Source organism: Scomber scombrus, chromosome 14 (genome assembly GCF_963691925.1).
Source record: "Scomber scombrus chromosome 14, fScoSco1.1, whole genome shotgun sequence".
Classification (NCBI taxonomy): domain Eukaryota; kingdom Metazoa; phylum Chordata; class Actinopteri; order Scombriformes; family Scombridae; genus Scomber; species Scomber scombrus.
This window is the reverse complement of record NC_084983.1, coordinates 7,072,636-7,098,079: the sequence shown is the minus strand read 5'-3', so window position 1 is coordinate 7,098,079 and position 25,444 is coordinate 7,072,636. Positions and strand designations below refer to the sequence as shown.

The following is a 25,444-nucleotide window of genomic DNA, read 5'->3' as shown; positions in this document are numbered from 1 at the left end:
ACTTTCAGTCTTTCTCATCTTTATTTTCAAGGTGATTATGTTCATTTCATTAACCATTTTATAATTAGTTTTTTTTCTGCAGTTGGTTTTTGTCATGAGTGGTAGCTTATATAGATCAAAGTTAAAATGACAAATAATAGCAAACTTGGAGTATTTCTAGCATCAATGCTTTTGGTACTTCATCATTTTTCAAATGAGTCTATCCAGTGATTCTTTTACAAGTGAGTTAAAGTTATTACAATATTGAAATTACGACAGATTCAAGGAGATTTTCAGATTTTTTTTTTCTCTCAATGGGTCAGTAATTCACTGCATGTGATGTAATCCTGTTAAAAATAAAGCAGTATTAATAATTCACATTTTCCTCATTTCTTTAATATTTTAATTATGAATCTGAACTTTAATTTAGATATCCTCTACTTCTGAGGAAATTATATAATATATTGTAATGTGCTATCAGATTTTGAATGGAAGGTGTTATCTTTATGTAGAAAAACACATGAGTTTAGAGAAACAGATCAGGAGTATCACATATAAAGGTTTGCTCTCAGCTTTAGTGCTCATTTAGGTCTGTTTAACTGTGAAACAAGGAAGTCATCTTAAGAAAGGAAATAGTCACATCTACAGCCCACACTGGTAGGCAGAAACCCTGCAAACCAACACCAGTCACAGGACCACAGCAGCACTGCAAATACACACACACACACACACATGCACACGCTCATACACATATAGACACACCCTATGAAGTGAAGCGAAGAGGCATATGAGACGCACAGGAAACGCTATGGATTAAAAAACAAAACAAGAATCACTTCATATCTACAGAAGTGAAACACAGCATAGCAGGAAGGGTAAGTGACAATCTGTTATTTTCATAGACACAAGGATGTTTTGTTTTATAAGGTGTCACTAATCTTTCCTTCAGGGTTGGGCATTTTTCTGCAGCTGAGGGCTTCAGTGAATGACTTATACAGAGAAATGTGATTAATATATTCTAAATGTCAGATGAAAAAGTTGCAAAAGCTATGTTAAACTGCTCTGTAGCTGCTCACACACTCATCATAAAACACATTTTGTGTACATAACAATATGTGGCACTCACTGTACTCATTGTAGTACATATCAGTGGTTATCTCTACTGTCTTGACTTAATGAGATAGGGTCAATACAATCCTTTTAAGCACTCAGAGCTCTAGTAATGTGTACTAATATTCTCCAGGGTGGGTTACTTTATCTCCCTCTGGGTTGTGGAATTCTGCAGGACACTCCACCGGACTGCTGTTTTGTTTTTGATTTGAGGGACGCATTGTGAACAAAGAAAACAATCTGGAAGAGGAAGACTTATTGCTGGTGAGTCAAATGATGTGTTATGGTTTTGTTAACCATTGTCCTGTGATTAGATTGCTTCAGGTCCTGAAGATTATTGGAAAACATCAGATTGTTTAAACATATAATTTTTTTCTGTACACTCTTTTCAAATGCTACTGTGATTTATTATCATATATGATGTACATTTGTACAGCCATGCAGAATGTGGACTAGATAAAGATACAGATGAAGATGTCTCACTCTTTATAATATTTATTGAGCCTGCATTTTTCTACTAAAAATCAGGGTTAACAGACCTACATGGCTGTATGTCACCAATCAATAGATCCATAAAAAATGCAGCAGGATGTGATAACATGCAGTCAGAGAAGGCGCTTCTGCACATATTATTTAACAACACAGATGTTGATGTGTGTGAGCTATTTCTTAAATATTTAATCCACTTTTGTCAATGAAAGCAAACATTTAGTACATTATTCAGATGTGGTGCAACTCAGCGATTGTTAAAATACATGTTATGAGTCACTGGATAATAGACTGCTTTTTCATCCTTTGTTTCTTGCCGTGCTATATATTCCTTGTGTGGTGATCATGGAGTCTTACAGTTTCCACTGAGTCAACTAATTTCCCATTTTCTGACAAAAAAGGGAAACAAGAAACCACCAAAGATTAAGTTACCGTTATCGCAGACATTAATGTTTTTTTCTTTAAATTACAATAATAATTATTTCCTTTTGACAGTCTGACCTATTTTTCATGTATTTTACTGAGTGTCTTTTTCTACATAAACTGTACTATAAATGATTTGATTATTCTGCAGGGAACTGGCTTACCAGATCAAGTGCTGTGTTTGCTGCTGTCATGGCAATATTCTTATAAATAAGCGTCTTTGTTAGTCATAGGGGGTGAAACATCACATGTCTGAAAATATGTCTGTTCCCTTAAAGGCCAGTGAGATGCTGCAGAGGTGATCTCCTGTGGTAAACATGTTGCAGACACAAATATACAAAAACACACTAACTTAAACCACGAACAGTGAACACTGTCATGCATTTTTATGGCAGCTGTTTTTGGCTTGTGAGCCATTAAAATGAAGTAATGTGTTAGCTTTTACAATGACTACTATCTGTGACGAGTTCAACCAAAGTGTGATGTTTCTAAATTGATTTGAATAATTCCCCCCAAGTATGTTTATTGAATTTTGTTCTTGTGTAAACACAGTAAACATAAAAATAACAAAAAAAGAGCTCACCACAACATCGTTCTGCAAATTCAGCATGAAACCGCAGTGACAGTCATGAATGTATGATGAAAAATATACCTCAGAAGTACAATGCATAGACATATTTACCCTTCATAAATAAGAATAAAACCCAGACTATAATAACAACAAGTTCAGATGACAATGGGGGGATTGCAATTACAATGTTATCAGCAATGTACATTTTACATTTTAAACACAAATGTAAGGACTCAGTTAATTTTAAATATTTTGTTAGGAAAAACATGCAGTGCAGGATTTTAAATCGCAGTCTGGTACGGTTGCATACTGATATTTTCTTTGTTTGGTTCCATATCACATCCCATTCATCCTCGTCGATGTTTACACCAAGTTCATTTTGCCATGTCTGTATAACATCCTGCACATTTATCACATCAGTCTGGCTTAAAACATCATAAAAACAAGTTTTTATAATATAAATATAACACATTTTAGCTGGAGAAGTAATTGCTCTACTGCAGATGTTATTAAGTGTAGCGATATTAAGTGTAGTTTTCCTAGTTATGAAGTCTTGAATCTGAAGGTAAATAAAAAAGTAATTGTCTGGGAAGATTGTAATGAAGTTGTATATTGTATATTGAAGTTGTGCGAATGATAACACAGATGCACCCTGGTAGGAAATCAGGATTATCTTCAAATGGGGTCATTGGTTATGTTAAGTTAAACCTCCCCTCAAGCTTTCATGTAAACCATGTATTAATGTGTTAAAAATGATTGGGTTGTTGTTACAGTGGCTCCTGGCTCATTTTAAATCCTTGCAGGCCAAAAGGCCTGGCATGTAGTCTAAGGCCCGGGGCATTTCCAGGCTCAGCCAAACAAAAACCTTCCATACAAGCTGACAAGGGACATCCAAACCACCCTTTGAGCTAGGAATTTGTAATTTTGACATTTTAGCAAAGGCATCACCTGTAAGGGGCACAGTAATCTAGAGAGGATATTCATTTTAATAATACAGACTCTGTCAACCAACGATAGGGGAGATGGAGCCCATCGTATAGGTTCCTCTTTATAGAGTCGAGGAGGGGGTTAAAATTGACCTTCGTTGTTTGATGAAACATTAGTTATCTGAATGCCCTGGTAAGCAAAACCTGACATAGACCAGTGAAATGGAAACAAGGATAATGTATTAGTTCCATCTTTAAGGCTTCCAAGTGACATAGCAAAATATTTAAAGAAGCTGATTTTATAACCAAAGAACAACCCAAACAGAGTGATAATATCAACAACACATGGAACGGAAGTCACAGGCCCTGATACATAAAGCAAAATGTTGTCTGCAGAAAGGGACATTTTATATTGGATCCCACCTACATTTATACCCATTATTGCTGGGTTCTGCCTAATGGCCTCAGCAAAAGGCTCTACTGCAAGTGTTTGACCCATTTAATAAAATGTTCTACCAGATTCAATTAATGTTAAACATGAAACATACGGCCATTCAACATTTTCAAAGGTCTTTTCTGCATCCAATGAAATCACCATAATATCAGTTTCTTGTGTTTGGCAGATATGAATAATATTCATGAGCCTTCTGTCATTGTAACTACAATTTCTGCCTTTGACAAAGCCTGTCTGGTCTTCCCTGATGATAAAAGGCATAACATTCTCTAATCTTAATGCTAGTATCTTAGACAGTCATTTAATATATTCGTTTAGAAGGGCAATAGGTCTATATCCTGAGCAGTCCTCGGGGGACTTGCCTTTTTTTTTTCTTTTTTTTTTTTTTTTTTTTTAAATTAAAGTGATATCTGCTTCCTTTAGTGAATTGGGGAGGCTACCAGCAGAAGCAATGTTCCAGTGGTCTACCTATGTCATTAAATTCTCTATAAAATTCATAACTCGGGCCATCTGGCCCTGGTGCTTTACCTGACTGTAGGCTTTGTAAGTGCTATCAGGGCCTCCTCCCTGGAGATGGTAGCATTTAATTCACATTTTTGAGCATCGGAGACAGTTGGGAGGGTTAAACCCCCCAAAAAAGATTCCATCTTATCTGAGGCTCCCAGTGGTCAGTCTGGAACTTGAGTAATTTCTGAAGTGAATTAACATCTGTGAAAAAATGTGTTCTTTCCTCTCCTTCACTGTTAATCATATTTAGAGATAATGGTAGCTGCTAACCCCCAACTGAACAGAACTCAACAGAAAGCTATCTGCACTACAGAAGATGGCTCCATTGCACAAACAGTTCTGATTAGTAATTCTGAAAGCTCCATAAAAATTGTTCTACAATATTTTTCAAATAAAATGGGCAAGAAAGGAAAGCTCCCAGTCCTGTGCACTTTTTAAAATGGAACTAAGTGAAAGAAAATAAGTTGAACCTTATCAATTCACTACACATGTTTACTCTCTGTACCACCTCTTGTGCTTACACTCAGATAATCAGTTGGATGTTTTGCCTGCTGCAGAATTAAATTCCCCTGATCTGTTGGTTGTTATCTAAATCATGTACATTCATGCCATATTTCCATGCAGAGTACTGCAGCAAGACGTGAAAATGAGCAAGTCAGAGATGTTCGGCTTCTCTCTGGAGACAGATGACAGGACGGAGGATGAGAAATCACGGAATAAAGCGGCAAAGAAGGACGGCCTGGTCTCTGCTTTGGGTTTGGGGCAGGAGGCACCCAAAACTCCCATGGACACCGATTACCAGGAGGAAATGGAGGAGACCAAGCCTAAAATCAGATTTAATCTCAATTTTGACAAGTGAGCCTCTCCATGAAGCAATAACATGATCTCTGCCTTTTTAATGCCTTTTTTATTAGATCATGGGTGCTGTGCATTATCAAGCCTCACAGTGGTGATTGTTGCAGAGCGTGAAGTTGCTTGACCTTTTGACCTGCACAAATCTTTTGTAACCCAGTTGCCTTTACAATATGTTTACTTTACAGAGGAATTCAAGGAGTGCAGAATGATGGGAGGAGAGACAGTAAGACATTTAACATCGATAGGTTGTTTGAAGCAGTGGCCAGTGGGGATGTCAGAAACCTGGTTGGCCTGTATGATTATCTACACAGAAGCATGAAGACACTCTCGGATTCCTTGTGTGAGTGTGAATTGTCCCACGATGCAACAGCTGCACCCAACAGTAAACTGTCTAACCTGCCTGGTAATTTTCTAAATGTGTGGTTACACCTGCAGACCAGTCCTATGGTAAGACTGCCTTGATGAAGGCTTTGCTGCACCTCAGAGACGGCAAGAACGAGACAGTGGAATTATTAATCGACATCTCAGAGAAGTTGGGCGACATTAAAGAGTTTGTGAATGCAGCTTACACAAACGGCTACTACAAAGGTGAAATTTTTCTGAGAATCTGTGAGCTTCAGTTTGACTTAATCTTCTCTTGACATATAAAGAAATGTGATTTGTTCTTTAATATGAACTGATGTGTGACTCTGACAGGCCAGACTGCTCTCCACATAGCCATCGAGAGGAGGAGTCTTTCCTATGTCAAGCTCCTGGTCAGTAAAGGAGCAGACGTCCATGCCAAAGCATGCGGGAAATTCTTCCAGCCACATGACGGCCCCTACTTCTACTTTGGTGAGTGGATGATGCTGCAAACAGGAGTGCCCTCTTCTGGAGCCTCACACAAAGATCATCTATTGAGATGTATCGCTCTGTATGTGAGATGGTTTGGCAGCATCTCTGTTGCTAAACCATCATTGCTGGATTGTTTCGACGCATTGTTACATTATTAGTTAATGCCAATTAAATACAAAATTAAAAGAGAGTCAGATAGTCTGTAGCATTCAGACTATCATCAAAGCCGATGCTCTACAGTGCTGCTAGTGGTCAAAAATCCATAAGGTACCTTTAATGTTTGGGTAAATCTTGTCAAATATTTTCTTAAACAAATCAGTGATAATATTTTTTTTTGTTCAAAAAAAGGTGCAAGAATTTTTCAGTGTCAAAGTCCCGCTGGTCATGTTTGTACTTTGATAAACTGATGTTGATGCATGTCAAACATTTTGGCACCACAATGCTTTCTAATCAGTTCTGTTGTAAAAAATGTTGCCACTGAAGGGACTCCCTCCTTGTGTTGTTTCCAGGTGAGTTACCTCTGTCTCTGGCAGCCTGCACCAACCAGCCCGACATGGTGGACTTCCTGCTGAAGAACGATTACCAGCACGCTGACGCACAACTGACAGACTCTCAAGGCAACACAGTGCTGCAAGCCCTGGTGATGGTGGCCGACAACACCAAGGAGAACACAGAATTCATCACCAGCATGTACGATCGCATCCTAAAGACCACAGCCCAACTGTATCCAAACATGAGGCTGGAGGACATTGAGAACAACAATGGTCTGACACCTCTCAAGATGGCAGCCAAGACTGGCAAGAGCGGGGTAAAACCTTACAGCTTGATATGAGGAGATCCAGATGGTTGCATTGAAATACCAGGGGCACAAATGTACTACAGGACCCCTGGCTGGTGTAATATCTGAATGAACCTCCACAGAAATCCTTTGTTTTGTTTTTTCTTCTATTTGTCTGCAGCTTTTCTCGCACATCCTTCAACGGGAGTTCCATGAGAGTAAAACCAAACATTTGTCCCGTAAATTCACTGAGTGGGTCTACGGGCCGGTCCACTGCTCCCTGTACGACCTTGCCTCTGTGGACTCGTACGAGAAAAACTCAGTCATGGAGATCCTGGTCTACGGCAGTGGCATTCCTGTGAGTCCTGGTTTTACAAGCCCTGTCAGAGGAGCTAGTGTTGTTTTTGCATACTCAAACATCTGTATCCTCCTGTCTCCTCTCAGAACCGTCACGAGATGCTGCAGACGGAGCCTCTGGGCCGACTGCTGGAGGAGAAGTGGAAGATGTTTGCAGGTCAAATGTTTTTCTTCAACTTCCTGGTCTACCTCATGTACCTGATCATCTTCACGGTGGTGGCCTACCACAAAGGAGAAAAGGTGAAGAGAAATTTTGTGATTGATCAGTGTGGTGATCCCAAACAGACTTGTGCAAATGTTGCTGATGTTTGTTCTTTACCCTGCAGCCGCCATTTCCCCTCAAGCACAACAAGAATGGCTACCTGTATTTTGCGGGCCAGCTACTGGCAGTGCTGGCGAACTGCTTTTTCTTTGTTATGGGGGTATGTTGGTGCTCTTGTGCTTTAATTTAATATCACCACCTTGTGGAAGTTGTGCTGCAATGATATGACTGATCAAAAACTGAAATCTTACTTAAATCCCCAGATAATAGACATGAAGAGGAAACGGCCAAAGCTGCAAACGTTGCTGATTGATGGATATTATGAGATTCTTTTGTAAGTAGTAATGTTTATTTGTGTTTTTCACCAAAGTACATTGTGTGCACTCTTGAGGTCTAACAAACATTTTGAATTTCCCTTTCTCACACAAAACACAAAAAGTGTAGGTAAAAACATTGTTCCATGGCGGTCAAAAACTCCACAGGGTTCCTTAAAATGCTTTCTATTTTAACATCATTGTACATAGTGTGCGTACATTAAGGAGGAACTTAACAGCAGTGATGTCAACGTGTACTGACACACCCTCCAGTACACTTTTACATCATTTCATATCACCAATCAGATGTTTTTTTCAGAAGACAGGTTGTATTGTTCTACAATATTAAATCAAAGGAGATTTAATGCAGCTTTTTGTGACCTCTTTTTCAAATGAGTTTTCACACAGAACAACAAACATTAATTCAAGACATGAATCCAATTAGCGACATGTAAATGCAAGATAAGAATAACATATAATTAAATGAGAAGACACAAAAAACAGAAAAAGACATGACACCTCAACACACCTCTCTCACCACTTTGCAATTCATAGAAACTTAACACTTAATTAACAGTCACAGTCTGTCTCTCGTTTTACATTTTACACATAGGAAACTAAATTGATTTGAATATAGGATTTAACTAAATCAGCAGCTGTTGCCTCATGTGTAGATGCAATGAACATTTCTATAACTAAAGAATTGTAAACCTCAAAAGCATCAATTTGTATATTGGTGACCGTGACGTCAAATATAATTAACATTTTCTCACTCAGAAATCATGGATATATACTATATGTGCAAATATATTTTGGATTACAAAGTCAACATATTGGACTGTGAATCAATTGAGAGCGACTATGATTCATTATACTGTTATAAACTCTTTTCACAGCAGACATTTTGAAACTCACAGCTGTAAATAACATTAATGATGGCTTCATTCCATTAATTGTCAGTGAGTGAGCGAGCACAATACCAGAGTGCTGGAACTAGCTCATCTAAATGCAATGCAGCTCCCATTAATGTTATTAATTCCACCTGTGCTTTGCCTGCTTTGACAAATGTTGGCCATTAAAAGGATATACAGTTGGTGATTGTGACTGTACAAAGTTAAAGTAATATTGCACCACTTTTACACTTTTCCAATCAATAGTCTGAGCATACTATAATAAATCTATATGGTGTTGGTTTATGATACTCACACTGATTCACCAAGAGTTCAACCTTCCACATTTATACTGCGATCAGTGGGAACACACGGGTGATCTACATTTCACTAATTGCGTGACTTCTTAAACTGATTGGCGGCACCTTTGATGATTTAGGTGTGATACAACTCATGCATTAAAGATAGAGATCTGTTATCCCTTTGACATTAAAATATCTTCATCATTTTTCTTCAAATTCTCCTTCATAACATGTCATTTAATTTTCTTCATCATACACATGCTGCACAATACAATATCACACAACCCTCACTGTAGCCTCATGTTTTACAGTACAGATTTGTATTTGTTACAACATGTGTAAACCTGTGCAGGATCACAGTGGTGTCTCTGCTGTTTTAAGTTTTTTGCAGTCAGTCCTTTTCCTGATTTCCGCCGCGCTATATCTGAGTGGACGGCAGGAGTACCTCGGCTTCCTGGTGCTGTGTCTCGCTCTCAGCTGGGTGAACCTGCTCTACTTCTCCAGGGGCAACAGACACATGGGCATCTATAGTGTCATGATACAAAAGGTATGGGCGCGCACAGGTTGTGCAGCACCACAGCGAAAATCACAGTGATCAGTCCGATCCATGAGGCTCATTGTCTGTCTCTCTTCTTCTTTGCAGATGATCCTCGGTGATATCCTGCGCTTTATTTTTGTCTACATTGTTTTCCTCTTTGGATTTTCAGCAGGTATTTTATTCTCTCCTCTGTATGTCAATATGCCATGAATGAAGGATGTACTGTATGTAATCTGCTTCTTCTTGTCTCCTGTCACAGCGGTGGTCACTCTGCTCACCTGCCCTGCACAGAACACCAGTAGACAGCAGGGACGCTTCTTCCTTCCCGTCGACCCTGATGAGGAGTGCGTAACAGGCAATTTCAGAACCATCTCCAACACCACACTGCAGCTCTTCAAGTTCACTATCGGCATGGGAGACATGGAGTTCACAGATGAGTACCAGTACATTGAGGTTTTCTACATCCTCCTCATCTTCTACATCATACTCACCTACATCCTGCTGCTCAACATGCTCATCGCCCTCATGAACCAAACCGTGGAAAAGATCACCAACGAGAGTACCAGCATCTGGAAGCTGCAGGTAAGGCGACAATGGGAACCTTGTGGTCAAGTGTCTGTTCAAGGAAGCCAATGTGTGATGTGGTAGCTTGATTTCCACTTGTGTGTGTTTTCAGAGGGCCATCACTATCCTGGACATAGAGAAAAGGCTGTCTGGCTGTTTGAGGAGGAGGCTTCGCTGTGGGGTGGAGAAAAACATGAGCACTGCTGCTGGAGGAGGCCGTCGCCGCTGCTTCAGGTTTGCTTCTGCTTCTTTAGTTCAAATGTTGATGCAGTTGATGAAATTGATGATAACATGATAATGGTCATCAGTGACTGACGTGTTTGGAAAGGCCCCATCAACAGGTGCAAGTGAATGTCCTGGATTTCATAGAGGTATTTTGTCATAATAGTATACATTTTCATAATGTCCCTGCCCCATTACAGATCATGATCCAAATACCCATATCTGTGTTAAATTAGTTTATTGTCAGTCATTATTGTCTGCATTGTCAGTCTGTTTTCCCACCACTTTGGCCCAGACTGAAATATCTCAACAAATATGGGTTTGTCATGAATTGTCGTGCATGCCTTCATGGTGTCCAGAGGATGTAGTCTACTGACTTTGGTGATCCCCTTATTTTTCATTTAGTGCCACCAGCAGATCAACATGTTATTTATCCTGTGAAATATCTCAACATCTACTGGAGGGACTGGCAAAAAATGTAGTATAAGTATAATGTCTCTGTTGACTTTGATGTTCCTTTAATGATTTTTCCTCTGGTGCCACCATGTGGTTGACTGTATGTTTTGGGTTTAATAAAAACAATTATTTTCAAAGTAATTTTACAACTGTTGGATGGGTATTGAAGTCAAATTAAATACATTCCCTCTCAGGGTGAATTATAAAAACACTGGTGATTCCTTAGAGTTTTCCTTTTGCAATATCATTTGATCAAATTTTAATTTGTTCCATACTTACTTATCATCAAACATGCAAAACCAATTTTTGAGTGTGAGTCAGAAAATGTTAGCATGCTAAAATACTGAACAAAGATGGTGAACACTGTAGGACAGACTGGGGAAAGATGAGCCATTTTTCATATTTAGAATCACTACATCAAGGCAATCATAGTTTTGTCGCTAACTAATATATCTGCATATATTTCAGGATGTTGTGCATCCCTTCAAACAAACAGAATGAGTGTAAACATAACTGTTTCGATAATAAAGCATGTCGTGGCACAACTTACCCCGTGTATGGGGTAAATTGAGCATAGGAGCGGGGTAAGTTGAGCCGTTTTTACCGTTTCCTAGCAACAAGAGGTGGCTCAACTTACCCTTTGGCTCAACTTACCCCAGTCTCCCCTAAACATTATACCCGCTAAACATGAACATGAAGGATTGTCATTGTGAGCATGTTAGCATGCTAAGTGCTTTAGCACATTTAGCTCAGACCACTGTTGTTCCTATAAACACAATCTCACAGAACGGTGATAATATTCTATAATATTGTACGATGGAGGGACTTTGGCTCAAAATTGTACTTTAAAACCATTATTATTACAGTTGATATAATGCTCTAATGGTGTATAACCTTTAATAAATGTGTGTTTATCAAATTACCACAACTGGTGAACAGTAAACATGGGGCATGGGAGTATTCAGGCCTAGAAGTACTGGTCGTTTCTGGGGCTGTCGGTAAAATGCATTAAAGCTGCCATAGGTGATCAGCAACGTGCACCACCTGCTATGTATTAAAAGGAGAAAAGGTGCAAGACACGAGACACAAGTGGGAGGATTCATGAGGGGGGAGGGCAAAATAGGTTAATCCAGCCATGGCTAAGGCCTGTAGAAGTGAGTAGGTTTACTGTGTTTATGGTGATTTAACATTCCCATTAGTCATTAGTCAAATTTTATGATTAGCTACACGTTTCATTGGTCAGGAGTGGTCCTGTTCTGTTCCCAGTTGTGCTGGATAAGACAGTAAAATGGATGTGTCCTCAGATGCTTGACTTAGTAAGTTTATGTCAGGTTTTGCTAATGATAGTAAGAGCACTGTGAAGAGTATAGGACTGAAGTTACATCTGAGCCCCTTTTTTGTTGATAGGATCAGTTTTTGGATTTGGTTGTGAGCGATGATCTGCTATGTTACAAAGTCTAATCTCTTTACATGTTTTTTTTAAAAACCGAGGAGTAAATATTCATAGCGTTGAAATGTTTTAGTCACTAAAGTCCTTTGAGCTGGGGCTTCAGCATGTAAGATTCAACAAAAGATTGCAGCTGCGTGAGCAGGATCGGTTGATGCACAGTACACTGTGTTCTTCACTAATTTGCCTTCTCTGACAGCTGATTGATGCCTCACACAGCAGACAGTAATTGGAGCATGTGTCCTCTTGTCGTCTCAGAGTGGAGGAAGTCAACTGGAACAAATGGAACATCAACCTGGGCAAAATCAATGAGGATCCTGGGTGCTGGGATGGTGTCCAACAGCCCTCCTCAGACACCTCGCCACACAGAATAAACAGAGGTGTGGAAACATTCATGCAGACTAAGAAGTGTTTAGATTAGTTTGTTTTTAAGCATTTCTCTGTGACAGGAAAGTCATTCATGTCTAGTAACAGTTCCTCCTTTTTCCACAGGGAGGAGCTGGAGAGACTTGTTCGAGGGCAGTCGGCGACGGCGGACATTCAAGTCCACAGAGATGAGTCCTCTGAGCACCACGCCAGTTTAAAGAGATTCACAACAGAAAGCTTCACTCTGGCTGCTCAACTTGACTGATCTGAGCAACGAGGCATTCAACTTAAAGACTGTGTTCAGTTTCAGTTCACCAAAAACTGAAGATCTGCCTGCCAACTGTTACTTTGACTGACTTGATTTTCTTTTTTTTTAAGTCTTTGAGGTAATATCTCACTGACATGATGAACAGCATGTTGTATTTGTTCCTTTGACTTTATGGTGTATAAAAGTGTAATCTGTCAATGCTGCATACAGCAACAGGTGCTGCTTAAATGTCAGGGGAATAATGGATTTGAAATACGTCAAACATTTAATCCAAGAGCTCCTGTAAACGCCTTTTCTGTCGCCACCTGAACAGGATGCGCATCCTCTGCACAAAGGCCACAAACCTGCTGGCACCTCTGGCAGTGCTTAAAAATCCTTCATGGAGTAATACTGATCATGAAGGTGCTGATCCTGCCCTCCTGCTGTGTGCCCTTTATACAAGACCCATTTTCATCACAGCCAGACAAGCTAAATCTACTGCAGCCAGATAGTCCTGCGGATTTCACAGCTTGCTTTGTCTACTGCACTTCCTGTTTCTATTTGGCAGAGGCTGGCCTGGATAAATGGCATGAAAGCACAGCAATTGGTGCAACAACCACCACCTTCAGCACCAGCTGTTGCAGTTACAAATCATGTGGTTGAGACGGGGCCTTTGGAACTGTGCAGCCACTCGTGAGGCTGATTGTGCAGGAAACAAATGAGCAGTCACATACCTGAAGCAACTGTCACACAGCATGACAACATTTGACTTATTGTATCCCTGTAAAACTAAAGTGAGCAGACTGCTGCAGATGATCCAGATGACAGTTCAGACTCATTTCAAAGCATAAATTAGAACTTTATTTTATTATTACAATATTACAAAAAGAGTAGCACAACTCTCACGCTCTTGCCTTTAATCTGTCGTACAGAATGACATAAAAGAAAGGCTTGTGGACCTTCTTCCATTTCACAGCAATAGTACAAGAAACAAAAGAAGAAAATAAAATTTAAATAACAAGCAAATCAAGTATTATAAATAGTCACAACTGCAAACTGAAGCTTTGAAACTTGGAAAAAAAATGTTACAGCTCAGTAACTACACATTGCTAAAATATATAATTACAAAATATTACTCCTTTTCTTGCTTTCCATAAAGAATCTCTAAGGAATTGCTCTTGTCTATTCAACAAAATTTTATTAAAATAAAAAGACCAGAAAAACAAAAGAAATCAAAAAGAATTGCTGTTTCTGCTTATCCTTACCATCTTCTTTCTCCTTATTATTTGGGGTTTTCATTAAAACCATGCTCGTTTTCAAAGGAAAGTCCAAGGACCAAACACTTAAGGCTTTTTAAGGGCTGTTAGGGGGGTTAGGTGAACAAAACATGGGCGTCATTGTGTTTATACACGCACGCACACACACGCACTCACTCATCCAACCCTTAACTCTACCCACATGAGCAGTCAACATTCACGCACAATCATTAAACTTTAAAGTTACAGTAGTCTAGTAGGTAAGCCAGTGTACAATAAAATAAACAATGCATTTGCTGTTTCACTTTAAACTTAAGTCGGTTTTTGTTTACCTCCGAGTGATCTTGCAAGTGATCAATTTGGTCTTTTCGAACAGACTTCACATCAGAATCAGTAGCAACTACACGTAACTTAATTCACTTAAGTTACTGCCGTCTGAATCAAAACTCTGGTCAGATTCTACATGACACTAATAACACTATTATTTCTTCTACTCCAGAGTTTTGTCCTCATAACTAACCTAACCCCTTCAAAACAAATAATCTCAACATTCAAGTAATACATTTTTCATGGTTACATTAAAAAAAAAAAAAATCTGAAAAGGAAACAAAATAAAATGGCACATCTTCATAACAGTGTGTCCTAGTTAACCTGACTTTGGCCATGTTAATGTATAAGAGTTTCATCTTTCAGGACTTTTCTGCACTAAACTTTTCACAATCTTGTTGCCAAACCTTCCTGGCATTGGCAAGAAAAAAAAAAAAGCAAAGTTTTTTAACACCTGAATTCATTGCAGCATTTTAAGCAGAACAGAGCATCACCTTATTAACATATTTGCTCCCTGCTGGATCCTTACTATGTACAAACAACCTGATTACATGCATCCTTAAGTGACAGAGAGGAATCAAGCTTGAAGAGTCGTACTATACAAATAAATAATTACATTTAAAAAGAATAAAACCTCTGTGTACATGTGCATACTGCAAGTTTTTTTCCAGCTGTACTTTGTAGTCCAGTGTCTGATGGCTTCACACTGAAACAAAATCATTACTCTCTCTTCTGTCCTCAAGAAGAAAATGGTTACGATTGTGTTTAATCTTGAAGTTACTGTGAGGTTTGAGCTTAAACGCCAAAATGAAAATGTTTAATAGAACTAGTCGGAGCCGAAGTTTCCTGACATGATCCTGTAAAAAAAACATCCATTGATAGATGAGAGATCTATCTGTTATCCTTCTTTCTTACATGCATAAGAAAACTTTACAGACAGATGTGAAGTAGAAATAACACAGGATCTGTGTAGATCCAGGCACACTAATAGACAAGTATGATAGAGGAAGAAGCAGGGAATGACACACAGTACAGACGTGTACACACACACGTGAAAAAGTTCCCTAAAGTGCCACATAAACGCACTCGTTAACAAAAAAAAAGTAGCAATTGATCACTTGCAAGATTTATTTAAAAAAAAATAACCAAAAAAACTACTGTTCTTCATTAAATATATTAATTTGCCCTCTTTAAGATTAGCGGTCATTTGTTTAAGTTATCAATTTAGTTTTATTCATGTGTTTCCTTTCTTAAGACTAAACAAAGGGATTTTGATAAATGTTGTGGAGACAAGGCCATAGCTTATCTGTACCCTGGGTGCTGGATGAGAGCGGTTCTGCCATCCCCGACCTCCGGACCTACCCTGCTCAGAGGAGGCCTGTGCATCTTGCCCATCAACCCTAGATTCTGATCGCGGAAGTAGGGCGTCTGGAAGTCCCCACCCAAGTAATCTGCTGTTTGCATCAGATTAGTCTGGGCGGAGGAGGAGGAGGTGGAGGAGCTCGTTCCTAGCCTGTAATGGGGTGCCCCAGGGGGCCCACAGTCTAGTGTGGTGGTGCACCCCCCTGGACCGGCACCATGGAATGGCATGGCTATGTCCTGAGACCCGGAGCTGTCACTGTTGGGGGTGGGTAGGATACTGCTGTTCCAAATATGGGACTGGAAGTAGTGACCATTAGTGTAGTGGGCCATGGGACCGGGCATGCAGTTGTTGACGGGGGGAGAAGGGGTGGGCCTCTCTACGGGAGGTTTCAGTGTGTAAGGCTGACCCACACACACCTCTGCAGGGTAGCCCATGCCCTTAAAATGGAAGGCGGGGTCCCTGGAAGGCTGCTTACAGAGGTGGGTCCCACCGTTCTGAATGTGGGGTATATGGGTCAACTGGTGCTGATTCCAAGAGCGCATCTTCTGCTGCTGTGTGTTATGTTGTAGCTGTTGCTGCTGCGGATTCTGTTGTGGATGCAGGTGATGCTGGAGGTGGTGCTGCTGCTTGAGATCAGTGTGGTTGGAAGGCAAGTGGTTCATAATAGCCACGCTGTGTGGAGGATGAGCTCCCACTGGGGCAGTTGCTTTCTCTTGAGGGCCTATAATGCAGTTGGGCGGGTGGTACCCAGGTGTAGCAGGGTTGCTGTGCATGGATACCCTGGAGCAGGCGCTGATAAGCAGGTTGCGACTGATGGGGCTGGGGTTGGCGATCTGACCCTCGCACATGGAGGTGACTCCGGCACCTTGGGCCCGAGCTTGGCAGAACTGGTTGATCTGATGCACGATGGTGCTAAGGTCAGCCTGGCAGCCCTGGTGCAGCCCGGTGGCCATGGAGAGTGGAATGGTTGAGGTAGAGACGGTAACGTTAGGCGGTGCGTCGCCATCGGGCAGCTTTCTGCTCCCCTGCAGGCCAGGTGGCGGCTGCTGCTGGAGGTGCTGCTGCTGAAGCATGACAGTAGGGGGCCCCTGTGGGTGACCTAGGGCTGGGTGCTGAGACAGAGTCTGGAGTCTGGATGGGCCCTGAGTGTGCTGGGCCATTGGGGGAGGGTGTCTGAGGCTCTGGGTGTGACCCTGCTGCTGAGGGAGGGGCATCTGTAGAGTCTGAGGCGGGTCCTGCTGTTGAAGGGGTAAGCTCTGCTGGGGCCGGGGAAGGTTGGGCAGAGGTGGGTGGTGGTTTAAAGTGCTAGTTGAAGCCACTTGGTAAGGTCCGGTGGGAGGGTTCATGATGACTTCGGGGTGCAGGCGAGCCCGGCTGCCGGCGAAATCTTTGAGGATGCCTTTGACGGTGGGCACCTTGACTATGGCGAGGAGGCCTGTCTTGGCAATGGCCTGAGAGGAAGGGTAAGGGCTGTAGCGCTGGCCTGATGTATCTAGCCCGTTGACCGTACGGCGCACGTGGTTTCGCTGGGGGACCTTGACACTGTTGGGGAAGATCTTGATGGTGAGGGGGTTGTTGGCAACCTTCTTAGCATAAGCATCCAATTCTGCAGGGGTTGGAAACGGAGCGGATCTCATCCTTTGTGTGGTGTCCCCTGGGGTGGAGGACAGGAGGTGAGACAGAGAAGACGAGACAGAATTGGGGGGGACGAACAGAGAGGGGAGAGAGAGAGACACATTGAGAGAGACTATTTAATTCAAGGTAGAAGTGTATAGAGCACAAAAGAGCACATCAGTTGTAATCTGAGCAGCTGAGAGGAACCTGATTTGGACAGCGCTCTCGTATTCCATACCTCACTGTTTTTCTCCTAAACCATCACAACCCCCATCTTAAAAAGGACAAAGGACACTTCCGATCTCATTCTCAGCGGAATTATCGCGGCGGACACATTTCCCAGTATAAAATCCAATTTTGTGGCGATGTTGGCGACTGTGAGGTCAGGAGCTTTTAGTGGCTCTAATTGACGTAGCATCTGGGCAAACAATAAGCATGCATCTGAAGGGGGGGCCGCGCTGCTCGCTACTGAATCACAAACTAAACAAAGAATGAGTGAGGCAGTGATGGTCCCCCGTGGCTGCTTTGGGGAGAGGGAAAGAAAGAGATAGACGCAGAGAGCAGAGCTCCATGACAGCAGACAAGTAATCAGACACAGCAGCAGTGTCTCTGATCTGCGGTAACACCTCCCAGGCCTCCGCTCGCAGACATTTGTTACACCTGCTAAGCACTGTGGCTAAATTTAACAACGCCGAAGTGACAATGTGAACATGATTATGTGTTTGTGTATGTGTGAGGGTGTGTTTCATTTATCAGCCTGGTTAAGATGTGCGACAAGATAATGCAGGTGTGGGCTAATGTTGTCGGCGTCTTGTTGTTTTTCGGTCTGGGTGGATGTGATTGTTTCATTCCATTTCTTTCAAATAAAAGTCTGATTTATTTGGACGTTCTTTTAAAAGACATTACAGGCTCTTCTATCCGCTTCTCTCCATCTCTCTGCCCCGATCACCGCGGCCCCGCCAGTCTGACCTACTTACACCGCCCAGCTTTCGGACTGATGGACAAGAGTGTGGCTGATCTGCGGGAAGGATCACTAGTATCAGATTACTGAGCTACATTTAATTCACTCTTTCACTATTTTTGAATGGGGGGCTTTTCAGTTCGAGTAAAATAGATGTTGTGTCATTGCAGCATACGGGCTACTTCTCACTGTTGAGTGAGCAGTAATTTCAAATGTCTGAATTGCTGGCAGAGGTCTGCGGTTTCATGCGACCATGGCCGTTATGCTCAGCCTCACAGTAGGCAGACTGGGCTTGAGGGATGAGGCACAGAGCTGAAGTCTGAGTGCTGACACGGCTGCGCCAAGAGTTGTGCCAACTGGCTAATTAATTCCCGCTTTATTTGTGAACAGGAAACAATGGGCAGTGATGTGCGGGGCCGGTATAGGGCGGCACACAGGGGGCTGCTGTGAGTAAGTGTTCAGCCTGCTGATGGCAGCCTCATTAATGCAGGGGTCTGGGCCAAGGAGCTGGAGCTCGACACCCGCCATCACAGAGGCCTAATGTCTGTTGCTGAATAAATGCCAGGGTAAGCAAACACAGATAAATGAACACTTACACACAAGCACACAAGACATGCTGAGGATGGACTTCACCTGTCAAACACAGGTAATGATTAATGACCTTGTTAGAAATTATATTTTCTAAAGTGACACAGAAGCAGGCTAAATAAATATGAAGATTTTGAGTTTGATTGTAACAATTAACTCACCCTCTTTTCACAGTATGAACAGGTTATATTTACTGTGCAATGCATACCATTCAAAGCAATAAAAGTACACTTTGATGAATGCATGTTTGCTATCAGCATTCATGATCTACTGTATTTACAGCTTATGACACCCTGGCACAGCCTCCTTGGTCTGCAGCTGCTGTCAAAGTATCATGTCAGTGTAGAGGTAGAAGTTTTTATCATTTCATGGGAAGGTGCTCTTCTGGATGAAACCAGGATTGTAGACAGACCACAGTAACTTTAAATGTGACAGGTCATCATTCAGGGTTTTCTCCTCTGTGCCCAGAGAGGCAAAGTAAAGTTTGTGGGGATATCAGGATACATACTGAGCAAACACAGAAGGGAGAGGTGGGAATAATTAATATAAAAATGCAAGACTGATTGATCAAAACAGTCAAATTCAAAGAAAATCATCAAAGACCAACATATTTTAGTGTCTAATTGTGGTCCAACTGGAACAATTAAACCCAAATGAGGTCTTTAAATGATACGGAACAGTCCTTTGTTTGGCAGAAAATCTGTGGAACTGTGGAAATTATAAACAATGACATGTATCATTTAATGAAATAATTACATATTAAATAATAAGACATTAGGATGAGATGTGTGTATAGTTCTATAGTGTTATATGTAATAGAGGGAAATAGCTTTAACTTGTCTTAAACAGAGAAATAGAGCAAGTAGCTTGACAGTGAGCATGTAGCTGTGCAGTGTTATTTCTTTGCCACTGGCACTTGTATAATGAGTTTTATACTTAAGTTGTTGGACTCAGGCAAGTAGCAAAGAAAGCAATGTCAATGTCTGGAAAATGACCAATCCATTAAATTGGAAAAGGGATTATACATTGTTAACAAAGCTCAGGCAGGCATTTTGTGGGAAAAAAAGGCAAATCAGAAAGAAGAGTTTAATAGAAATGCTATAAAATATGTAATAAAAATCTGCCAAATACTGTTTAGAGTATTTTTTCCCTAACAGAGGATAAAATCGACCTCCTGCTGTTTACATCTGTTTAACAGTTCTGCCGGCTGTTGATTATGTGTTCTAGTAAGCAAATGTAACTTATTAGCATTTCAACCTTAACCTGAAACCTGGATTAGTTGAAGAGCTTAAAGTATCAAGGGAGGGTTAATGAGGATATGAGTGAAGTTTGTAGGCGGCTGTTGGTGGCTACGAGCATATCATCTCTCAGATCTCCAGCTAAGCACGTTCCCGGGGAGGGAACAGGGGAAAGAGGCCAGTCTGGCCATGTGTTAATTACCCCGCTGCTAGCTAGCTAGCTGGAACACAAGTGCACAGTCAGCAGGCACTAATTAGGGTTCCTTTTATTCAAACTACTGTTTTAATTGAACAAGGTTTAAGCAGCAGGGGGCAGGGGGGCTCACGCTGCTGTAAATTGCAATTTTCACACAAGAGCAGGAAATTGGGTCTGAAGCTTCGGCGTCAAATTAGACATGTGAATTTGGTTGTCCACATGAAGCCATCTCCTTACATTTTTGCGGACTTAAATAGCAGCTGAAGAGAGCATCCCATGCTGATAGAGTGAGACCTCTGAAAAATGAAAAATATACCAAGGAGAGGAAGAAAAGATAGTTGCTTTTGATCTCAGTGGGGACTGAGATGTGAAAATCAGCCAAGTGGTCCAGCTGTACACACTGTTTGTTCTGCCTATAAGAACTGAGGAGCAAGGGCCATTTCCTGGTACTTGAGTCATCCTGCCTGGGAGATGAGCTGTTTTCTCTCTGTGACCTACTGTCTCTCTCTCTCTCTCTTTCTCTCTCTGTGCGTACCTGATCTACTCCTCCGTCAGCCTTTACATTTCGCAGCCATCATCTGTTAACAGTCACTCCCAGATGATAAATAGAGCAGCTGCTCTGGCCTTGCCTCTGACAGCAACCTGCAAGCTCGTAACTTTAAATGGCTCCTCTATGAACAGATTCACCCGCAGGGGAGGAGGCGAGCCTGGAGATCTGGAGGCTCTTGGTTAAAATAGAGGGAGGGGGGGAAAGTGTCAAAGGCAAGATTTGCTAGAATTGTGGTCTGCTGAGTAGCTGGAAGAACAGACTAACGGGAACACAAATGGGAACTAATTATGTAAACTCTAACCGAGCCATTTTTCTGTGTATATTGAATAAAGATTTCCAGTGACAACTAGTCTATATATTTCACCTAAAAGCAGTGAAGCACATCTCTCATGGAGTTAAGCTGTCAAATTATCTTCCATGCTGTGTAAACGATGGGGCTCCGGAGAGACAACGGGGCCCTGTGCGTGCGTGGACAGCCCACAGAGACGAGGAGGCGTGTGTAAGTGTTGAGGATTGAGGCCTGGTTCTGGCTGTGTGTGTGTGGAGGTAACTGCCCAAAAACACCATGATTTCCAGAGACTGGACAGTAGGAAGCGAAGGCGGCAACCTGAGAGCGTACACATTTTTTTTTTGCTCGCTCTTTCTAGTGGCACGTTGATGAAAATGATTTAGTCTAAATGAAATGCAGCTCCACAGCTTTTTGATGTAACAGCGTGCCTGTTAATGATACTTTGAAGAGCAGATGAAAAGGAAAAGCATTATGAGAGAATGACGAGGAGGAGAGAGAAAGAGAGAGAGAGGAGAAAAAAAAGAAAGATTGAAATTACACTTCTAAGACCGCGGCCGTGCCGTGTGAAACGCGCTCCGTCGGCCCAAAATGGATTACAGTTTTTTTGGGCAGAAAAAAACAAATTGAACTCCAGCTGCACCTCCTGCTCTGATGTGTCTTAGTGTGTCACATAAAGGAAGAGCAGAGAAACAGTCTGGCTGATGGCTGCACCATGTCACTCGCCCGCCTGAGTGAGGCAACAGACGTTGGCACTTAGCAGACTCCCTCACGCTCGCTGATCTCTCCTGGGGGTTGGCTGATTACTGTGATTCTGAAATTACAGTCTTGATGAGCTGGAGCATTTTACAAAAAAAAAAATAAAAGAACTGCAGCAGAAATGGGTCAGGCTGGGGCTGAGTTTCCACTCAGAGAGAGAGAAAGAGGCAGGAGGAGGAAATGGAGACATATACTTTTTTTTATGATGGAATAAATAAAACGTACCAACTGCTGTACTCCATGTCTGGCAAGCGATTGATTTCTTTTTGGGTATATCTAAAATGCGCCACTGTAGGGAGTTATAGCTCTATTATGATTAGGGACAAAGGGAAAAAAAAAGGGAATATGCAAATATGTATGCAGAGGCAATCTGCATCCATCAAAGTACATTTGAATGTATTTAAAAAGGGGCATTTGCACTTATTAAAACATTGATATGTCAGTTTTATCGCTGCTCAGGCTCAATTAAAAGTCTTAGCTCAGCTCTAACTGGCGATTGCTGACTTCAACTCTCAAAGAATCCAAGTTGTAAAAATTCACACACTTTTAAATTGAACTGGGCCAGCTCCCGACTAGTTTGCAGTTTAACCGGGGCAAGCCAGATTGCATCTTCTAGATTCACTCGCATTACGAGATCATCGGGGCAAAACCACTCAGCCGCAATCTGTCTGCGAAAAAGTACGGTCAGATCGAACACATGAATCTGATGACAGCGCGGTGCGGTGGTGTGGTGTGTGTGCGCAGAGCTTTTTTGGAACCACATGGCCCTGCAATCTCGTGGCTGACAGATCTTCAGGGGCGGTGAGGGAGGGAGCCAATTCGCTGTTCAGCAAATTAATGGTGCAGTTCATCCTAATTTCCCTTGAAGACAGATCTATCAGCCCGGAGCATGAAAATACTGTCATTTTGGTTTTTAACGCGGAGCTGCAGAAGAGAACCAGGCCGAGGGTTTGGCATGGGCATCTGACGTGGGGTAGGCATCGGGATTGTAACAGCTTGGTTTGTTGTGTGGGATGGTGGTGGTTAATTGTGTGTGTGTGTGTGCATGCGTGTGTGTGTGTGTGTGGAGAGCTCGGTACTTACATTTCTGAAGTCCAGTGTTCATCTGCGTGTGGGGGAGAAGCTGGAGGGGGAGGTCACCTGGCCCTGGCAGACAGGCCAGCATTTCACACAGACACTAATGCAGCATGGGACACACACTTCTCCTCACACTGCAGAGAGAGAGAGAGAGAGCGAGAGAGGGGTGGGGGTCAGCAGTCAGACATAACTCCGAGGCAGCACATGGCGCGTGGCGATACAGAGGCTGGGCCCGGACTAATAGAACTCTGTGGCTGATCCCCGGAGGCGCAGGACTGAGGGAGACATAGTTACCTTTCAATTAGAAACTGATTCACACCTGGAGCATCAGGTAAGGTGACATTTGATGCCAATAACAACTTCAATTAAACATCAAACAGCTGAAGTAAAACGGGCAGACTGGGCCCGAGGGGCTGTCGGCTTTAAAAAAAAAAAAGAAATCGACTCAGTCCCTCCTCCTTCTCCTTCTCCTCCTCGCCCTGCATGTTAGTCAGCTAGTTGGACCCCGCTACCTGCGCGCTCTACCTCTCCGCCTCCACCGGACCACGGCGGAGGAAATTAATGACTCCTGTACACTCGGAAAAGAACACACTCGAGAGGCCTGCTGCTGACACGTTAGTGAGTCTCTGATCGATACTGCGGTCCTCCAGACCTTAAAGAGGCCTTTATTTTGGGGACATTAAACAATGGAGCCCGCTCAGGGTGCAGTGAAAAGAAATGAATAAACGGGGCTACAGCTCCAATAAATGCCTGCCACTTTGTGCAATAACCCTGATGTAATAGAGAGGGAGAAAACATTAGCCATGCTCCACTTGGCTTACTGCTGTATTCAAAACACCACAGATGCTTGCTTAATCAGCAATGAAGAACAGTCAGGGAGCAAATTAAGTCTACAGAGTCCGTGCCCTCCCCTTTTGCTGCGTGGCATCAGAAGAGGGCGGCAAAGTGTGCGCAGACAAACAGCGTCTATGAGAGAGGCAATTACCCACAAAACAACCTTGGCATGCCTGTCTGCCGCAGGGTGATGGCTTAAAAGTGTCTTCCCCCCCTGCAGGGAGAAGAGACAAGTGGAGGAAAGAGTGACAAAGCGAGAGAGAAAGGTGGAAAGAGAGAAAGACGGGTGGCGGGTTTAAGGGGATGGGGGAGCAGGGGGTGGGCTGGTGGGGCTGAACTTGCTTTAAAAAGCAGGAGCTCAAAAAGGTCAGGATGACAGCTCATTTAAATCCTCCCAGCGAGGAGGAGAAAAAACAAGCCTTAATGAAGCTGCCAGTTCTACACAGATACCTGAGAGCGTTGCACCTTGGGGTGCTGCAGGGGGCAGAGGCGGCAGGGGGATGATGGGAGGAAGGGAGGAAAGGGTAGAGAAGGGTGGGGGAAGGCTGGTGGGTGGCGGAGCTGCAGTCTTGATACAGATCTGAGGATTGGGGGGGGGGGGGCACCGATGCTGCGTCACCCTTTCTGTTTGCCTGGCCTCCCACTCCTCTCATCCTCCCTCCTTTTCTCCGTGCTTTCTGATTTACAGCCTGGACTGCCATATGGCAGCAATCCCTGCCCTCGATTCAGCGTGTCACCATGCATTAACTTTAATTGGCCTGATATGTTATTCTTTTCCCTCGGCCTTGGAAGGATTTTAGGTACATAGCGCCTTGATGTCAGCAGGCGAGATTTCCAGCTTTTTCTCATTTATCAGGGTGCCAAGATTTTCACACAAAGATAACAGCAATCTCTCTGACAACAAGCAGGTTCGGGGTGGAAGGAAAGTAAATATCAAATACAACAGTGTCTCTGCAAAGGGTTTCAAAACCGAAACAGTGGCAAGAGAGCGGATTGATGTGGGAAATAAAATACAAAAATACAAAAAAAAACACACAAGCATAAACTGTCAGTTCATTTGTTACAAGAACACACACATCAACACACTGCAGGCAAAAAAACAGCCAACAGGCCATCAGCCCACCCCCCACCCCCCTTCCTGCCTTCCCCACAGCGCCCCTGAATGTCAGAAAACTGTGCGGCGGGGAGCGCGGCGGCAAAGGTCAGCCTATGGTAATGCCCCAGCTGACACTCTGCTTTACAGCACAGGGCGAGGAGGAGATGAAACCCAGCAGACAGAAGCCTGACGTCTACCGATTCGCCTATCAGCAACCACTGCCACAGCGACTTCAAATATACATCACACGCCGAAACACTGGAACTTTCTACAAAGGCGCGCCCCCGCGGAGGCGTTTTTGACACACTGACTATTTGTAACAGGAGCAGGATGACTACACCTGACAGGGTGTCGAGTCCAGGCGTGGACTGAGCTCGCTGAAGTTGGAGGTACCTCTCTGCAGGTCTT

At 42.6% G+C, this 25,444-nt stretch overlaps 2 protein-coding genes across 3 annotated transcripts in view; one reads left to right on the top strand and one right to left on the bottom strand.

The window, feature by feature from the left end:
- Positions 1-93: 93 nt before the first annotated feature.
- trpv1 (transient receptor potential cation channel, subfamily V, member 1) lies at positions 94-15,367 on the top strand. Its single transcript, XM_062432631.1, has 16 exons — positions 94-1,353; positions 5,084-5,314; positions 5,500-5,654; positions 5,750-5,902; positions 6,011-6,148; positions 6,658-6,956; positions 7,108-7,284; positions 7,371-7,523; positions 7,610-7,705; positions 7,809-7,879; positions 9,433-9,598; positions 9,695-9,761; positions 9,849-10,171; positions 10,266-10,387; positions 12,537-12,658; positions 12,771-15,367. The coding sequence occupies exons 2-16, from the start codon at positions 5,106-5,108 to the stop codon at positions 12,860-12,862; spliced, it is 2,343 nt and encodes a 780-aa protein (XP_062288615.1). The 5' UTR covers positions 94-1,353; positions 5,084-5,105; the 3' UTR covers positions 12,863-15,367.
- The window catches only part of fam222ba (family with sequence similarity 222 member Ba), a 28,671-nt gene continuing 16,966 nt past the window's right edge, over positions 13,740-25,444 (bottom strand). Inside the window, exons 2-3 of one of the 2 annotated variants that reach the window (XM_062432632.1) lie at positions 23,113-23,240; positions 13,740-17,491 (exon numbers count right to left, since the gene is read on the bottom strand). In XM_062432632.1, coding sequence (XP_062288616.1) covers positions 15,777-17,491; positions 23,113-23,194 — 1,797 coding nt within the window. In that variant the 5' untranslated portion in view covers positions 23,195-23,240 and the 3' untranslated portion in view covers positions 13,740-15,776. Of the gene's footprint in view, positions 17,492-19,008; positions 19,145-23,112; positions 23,241-25,444 lie in introns of those variants that run through there. The other variant, XM_062432633.1, reaches the window with a different exon arrangement.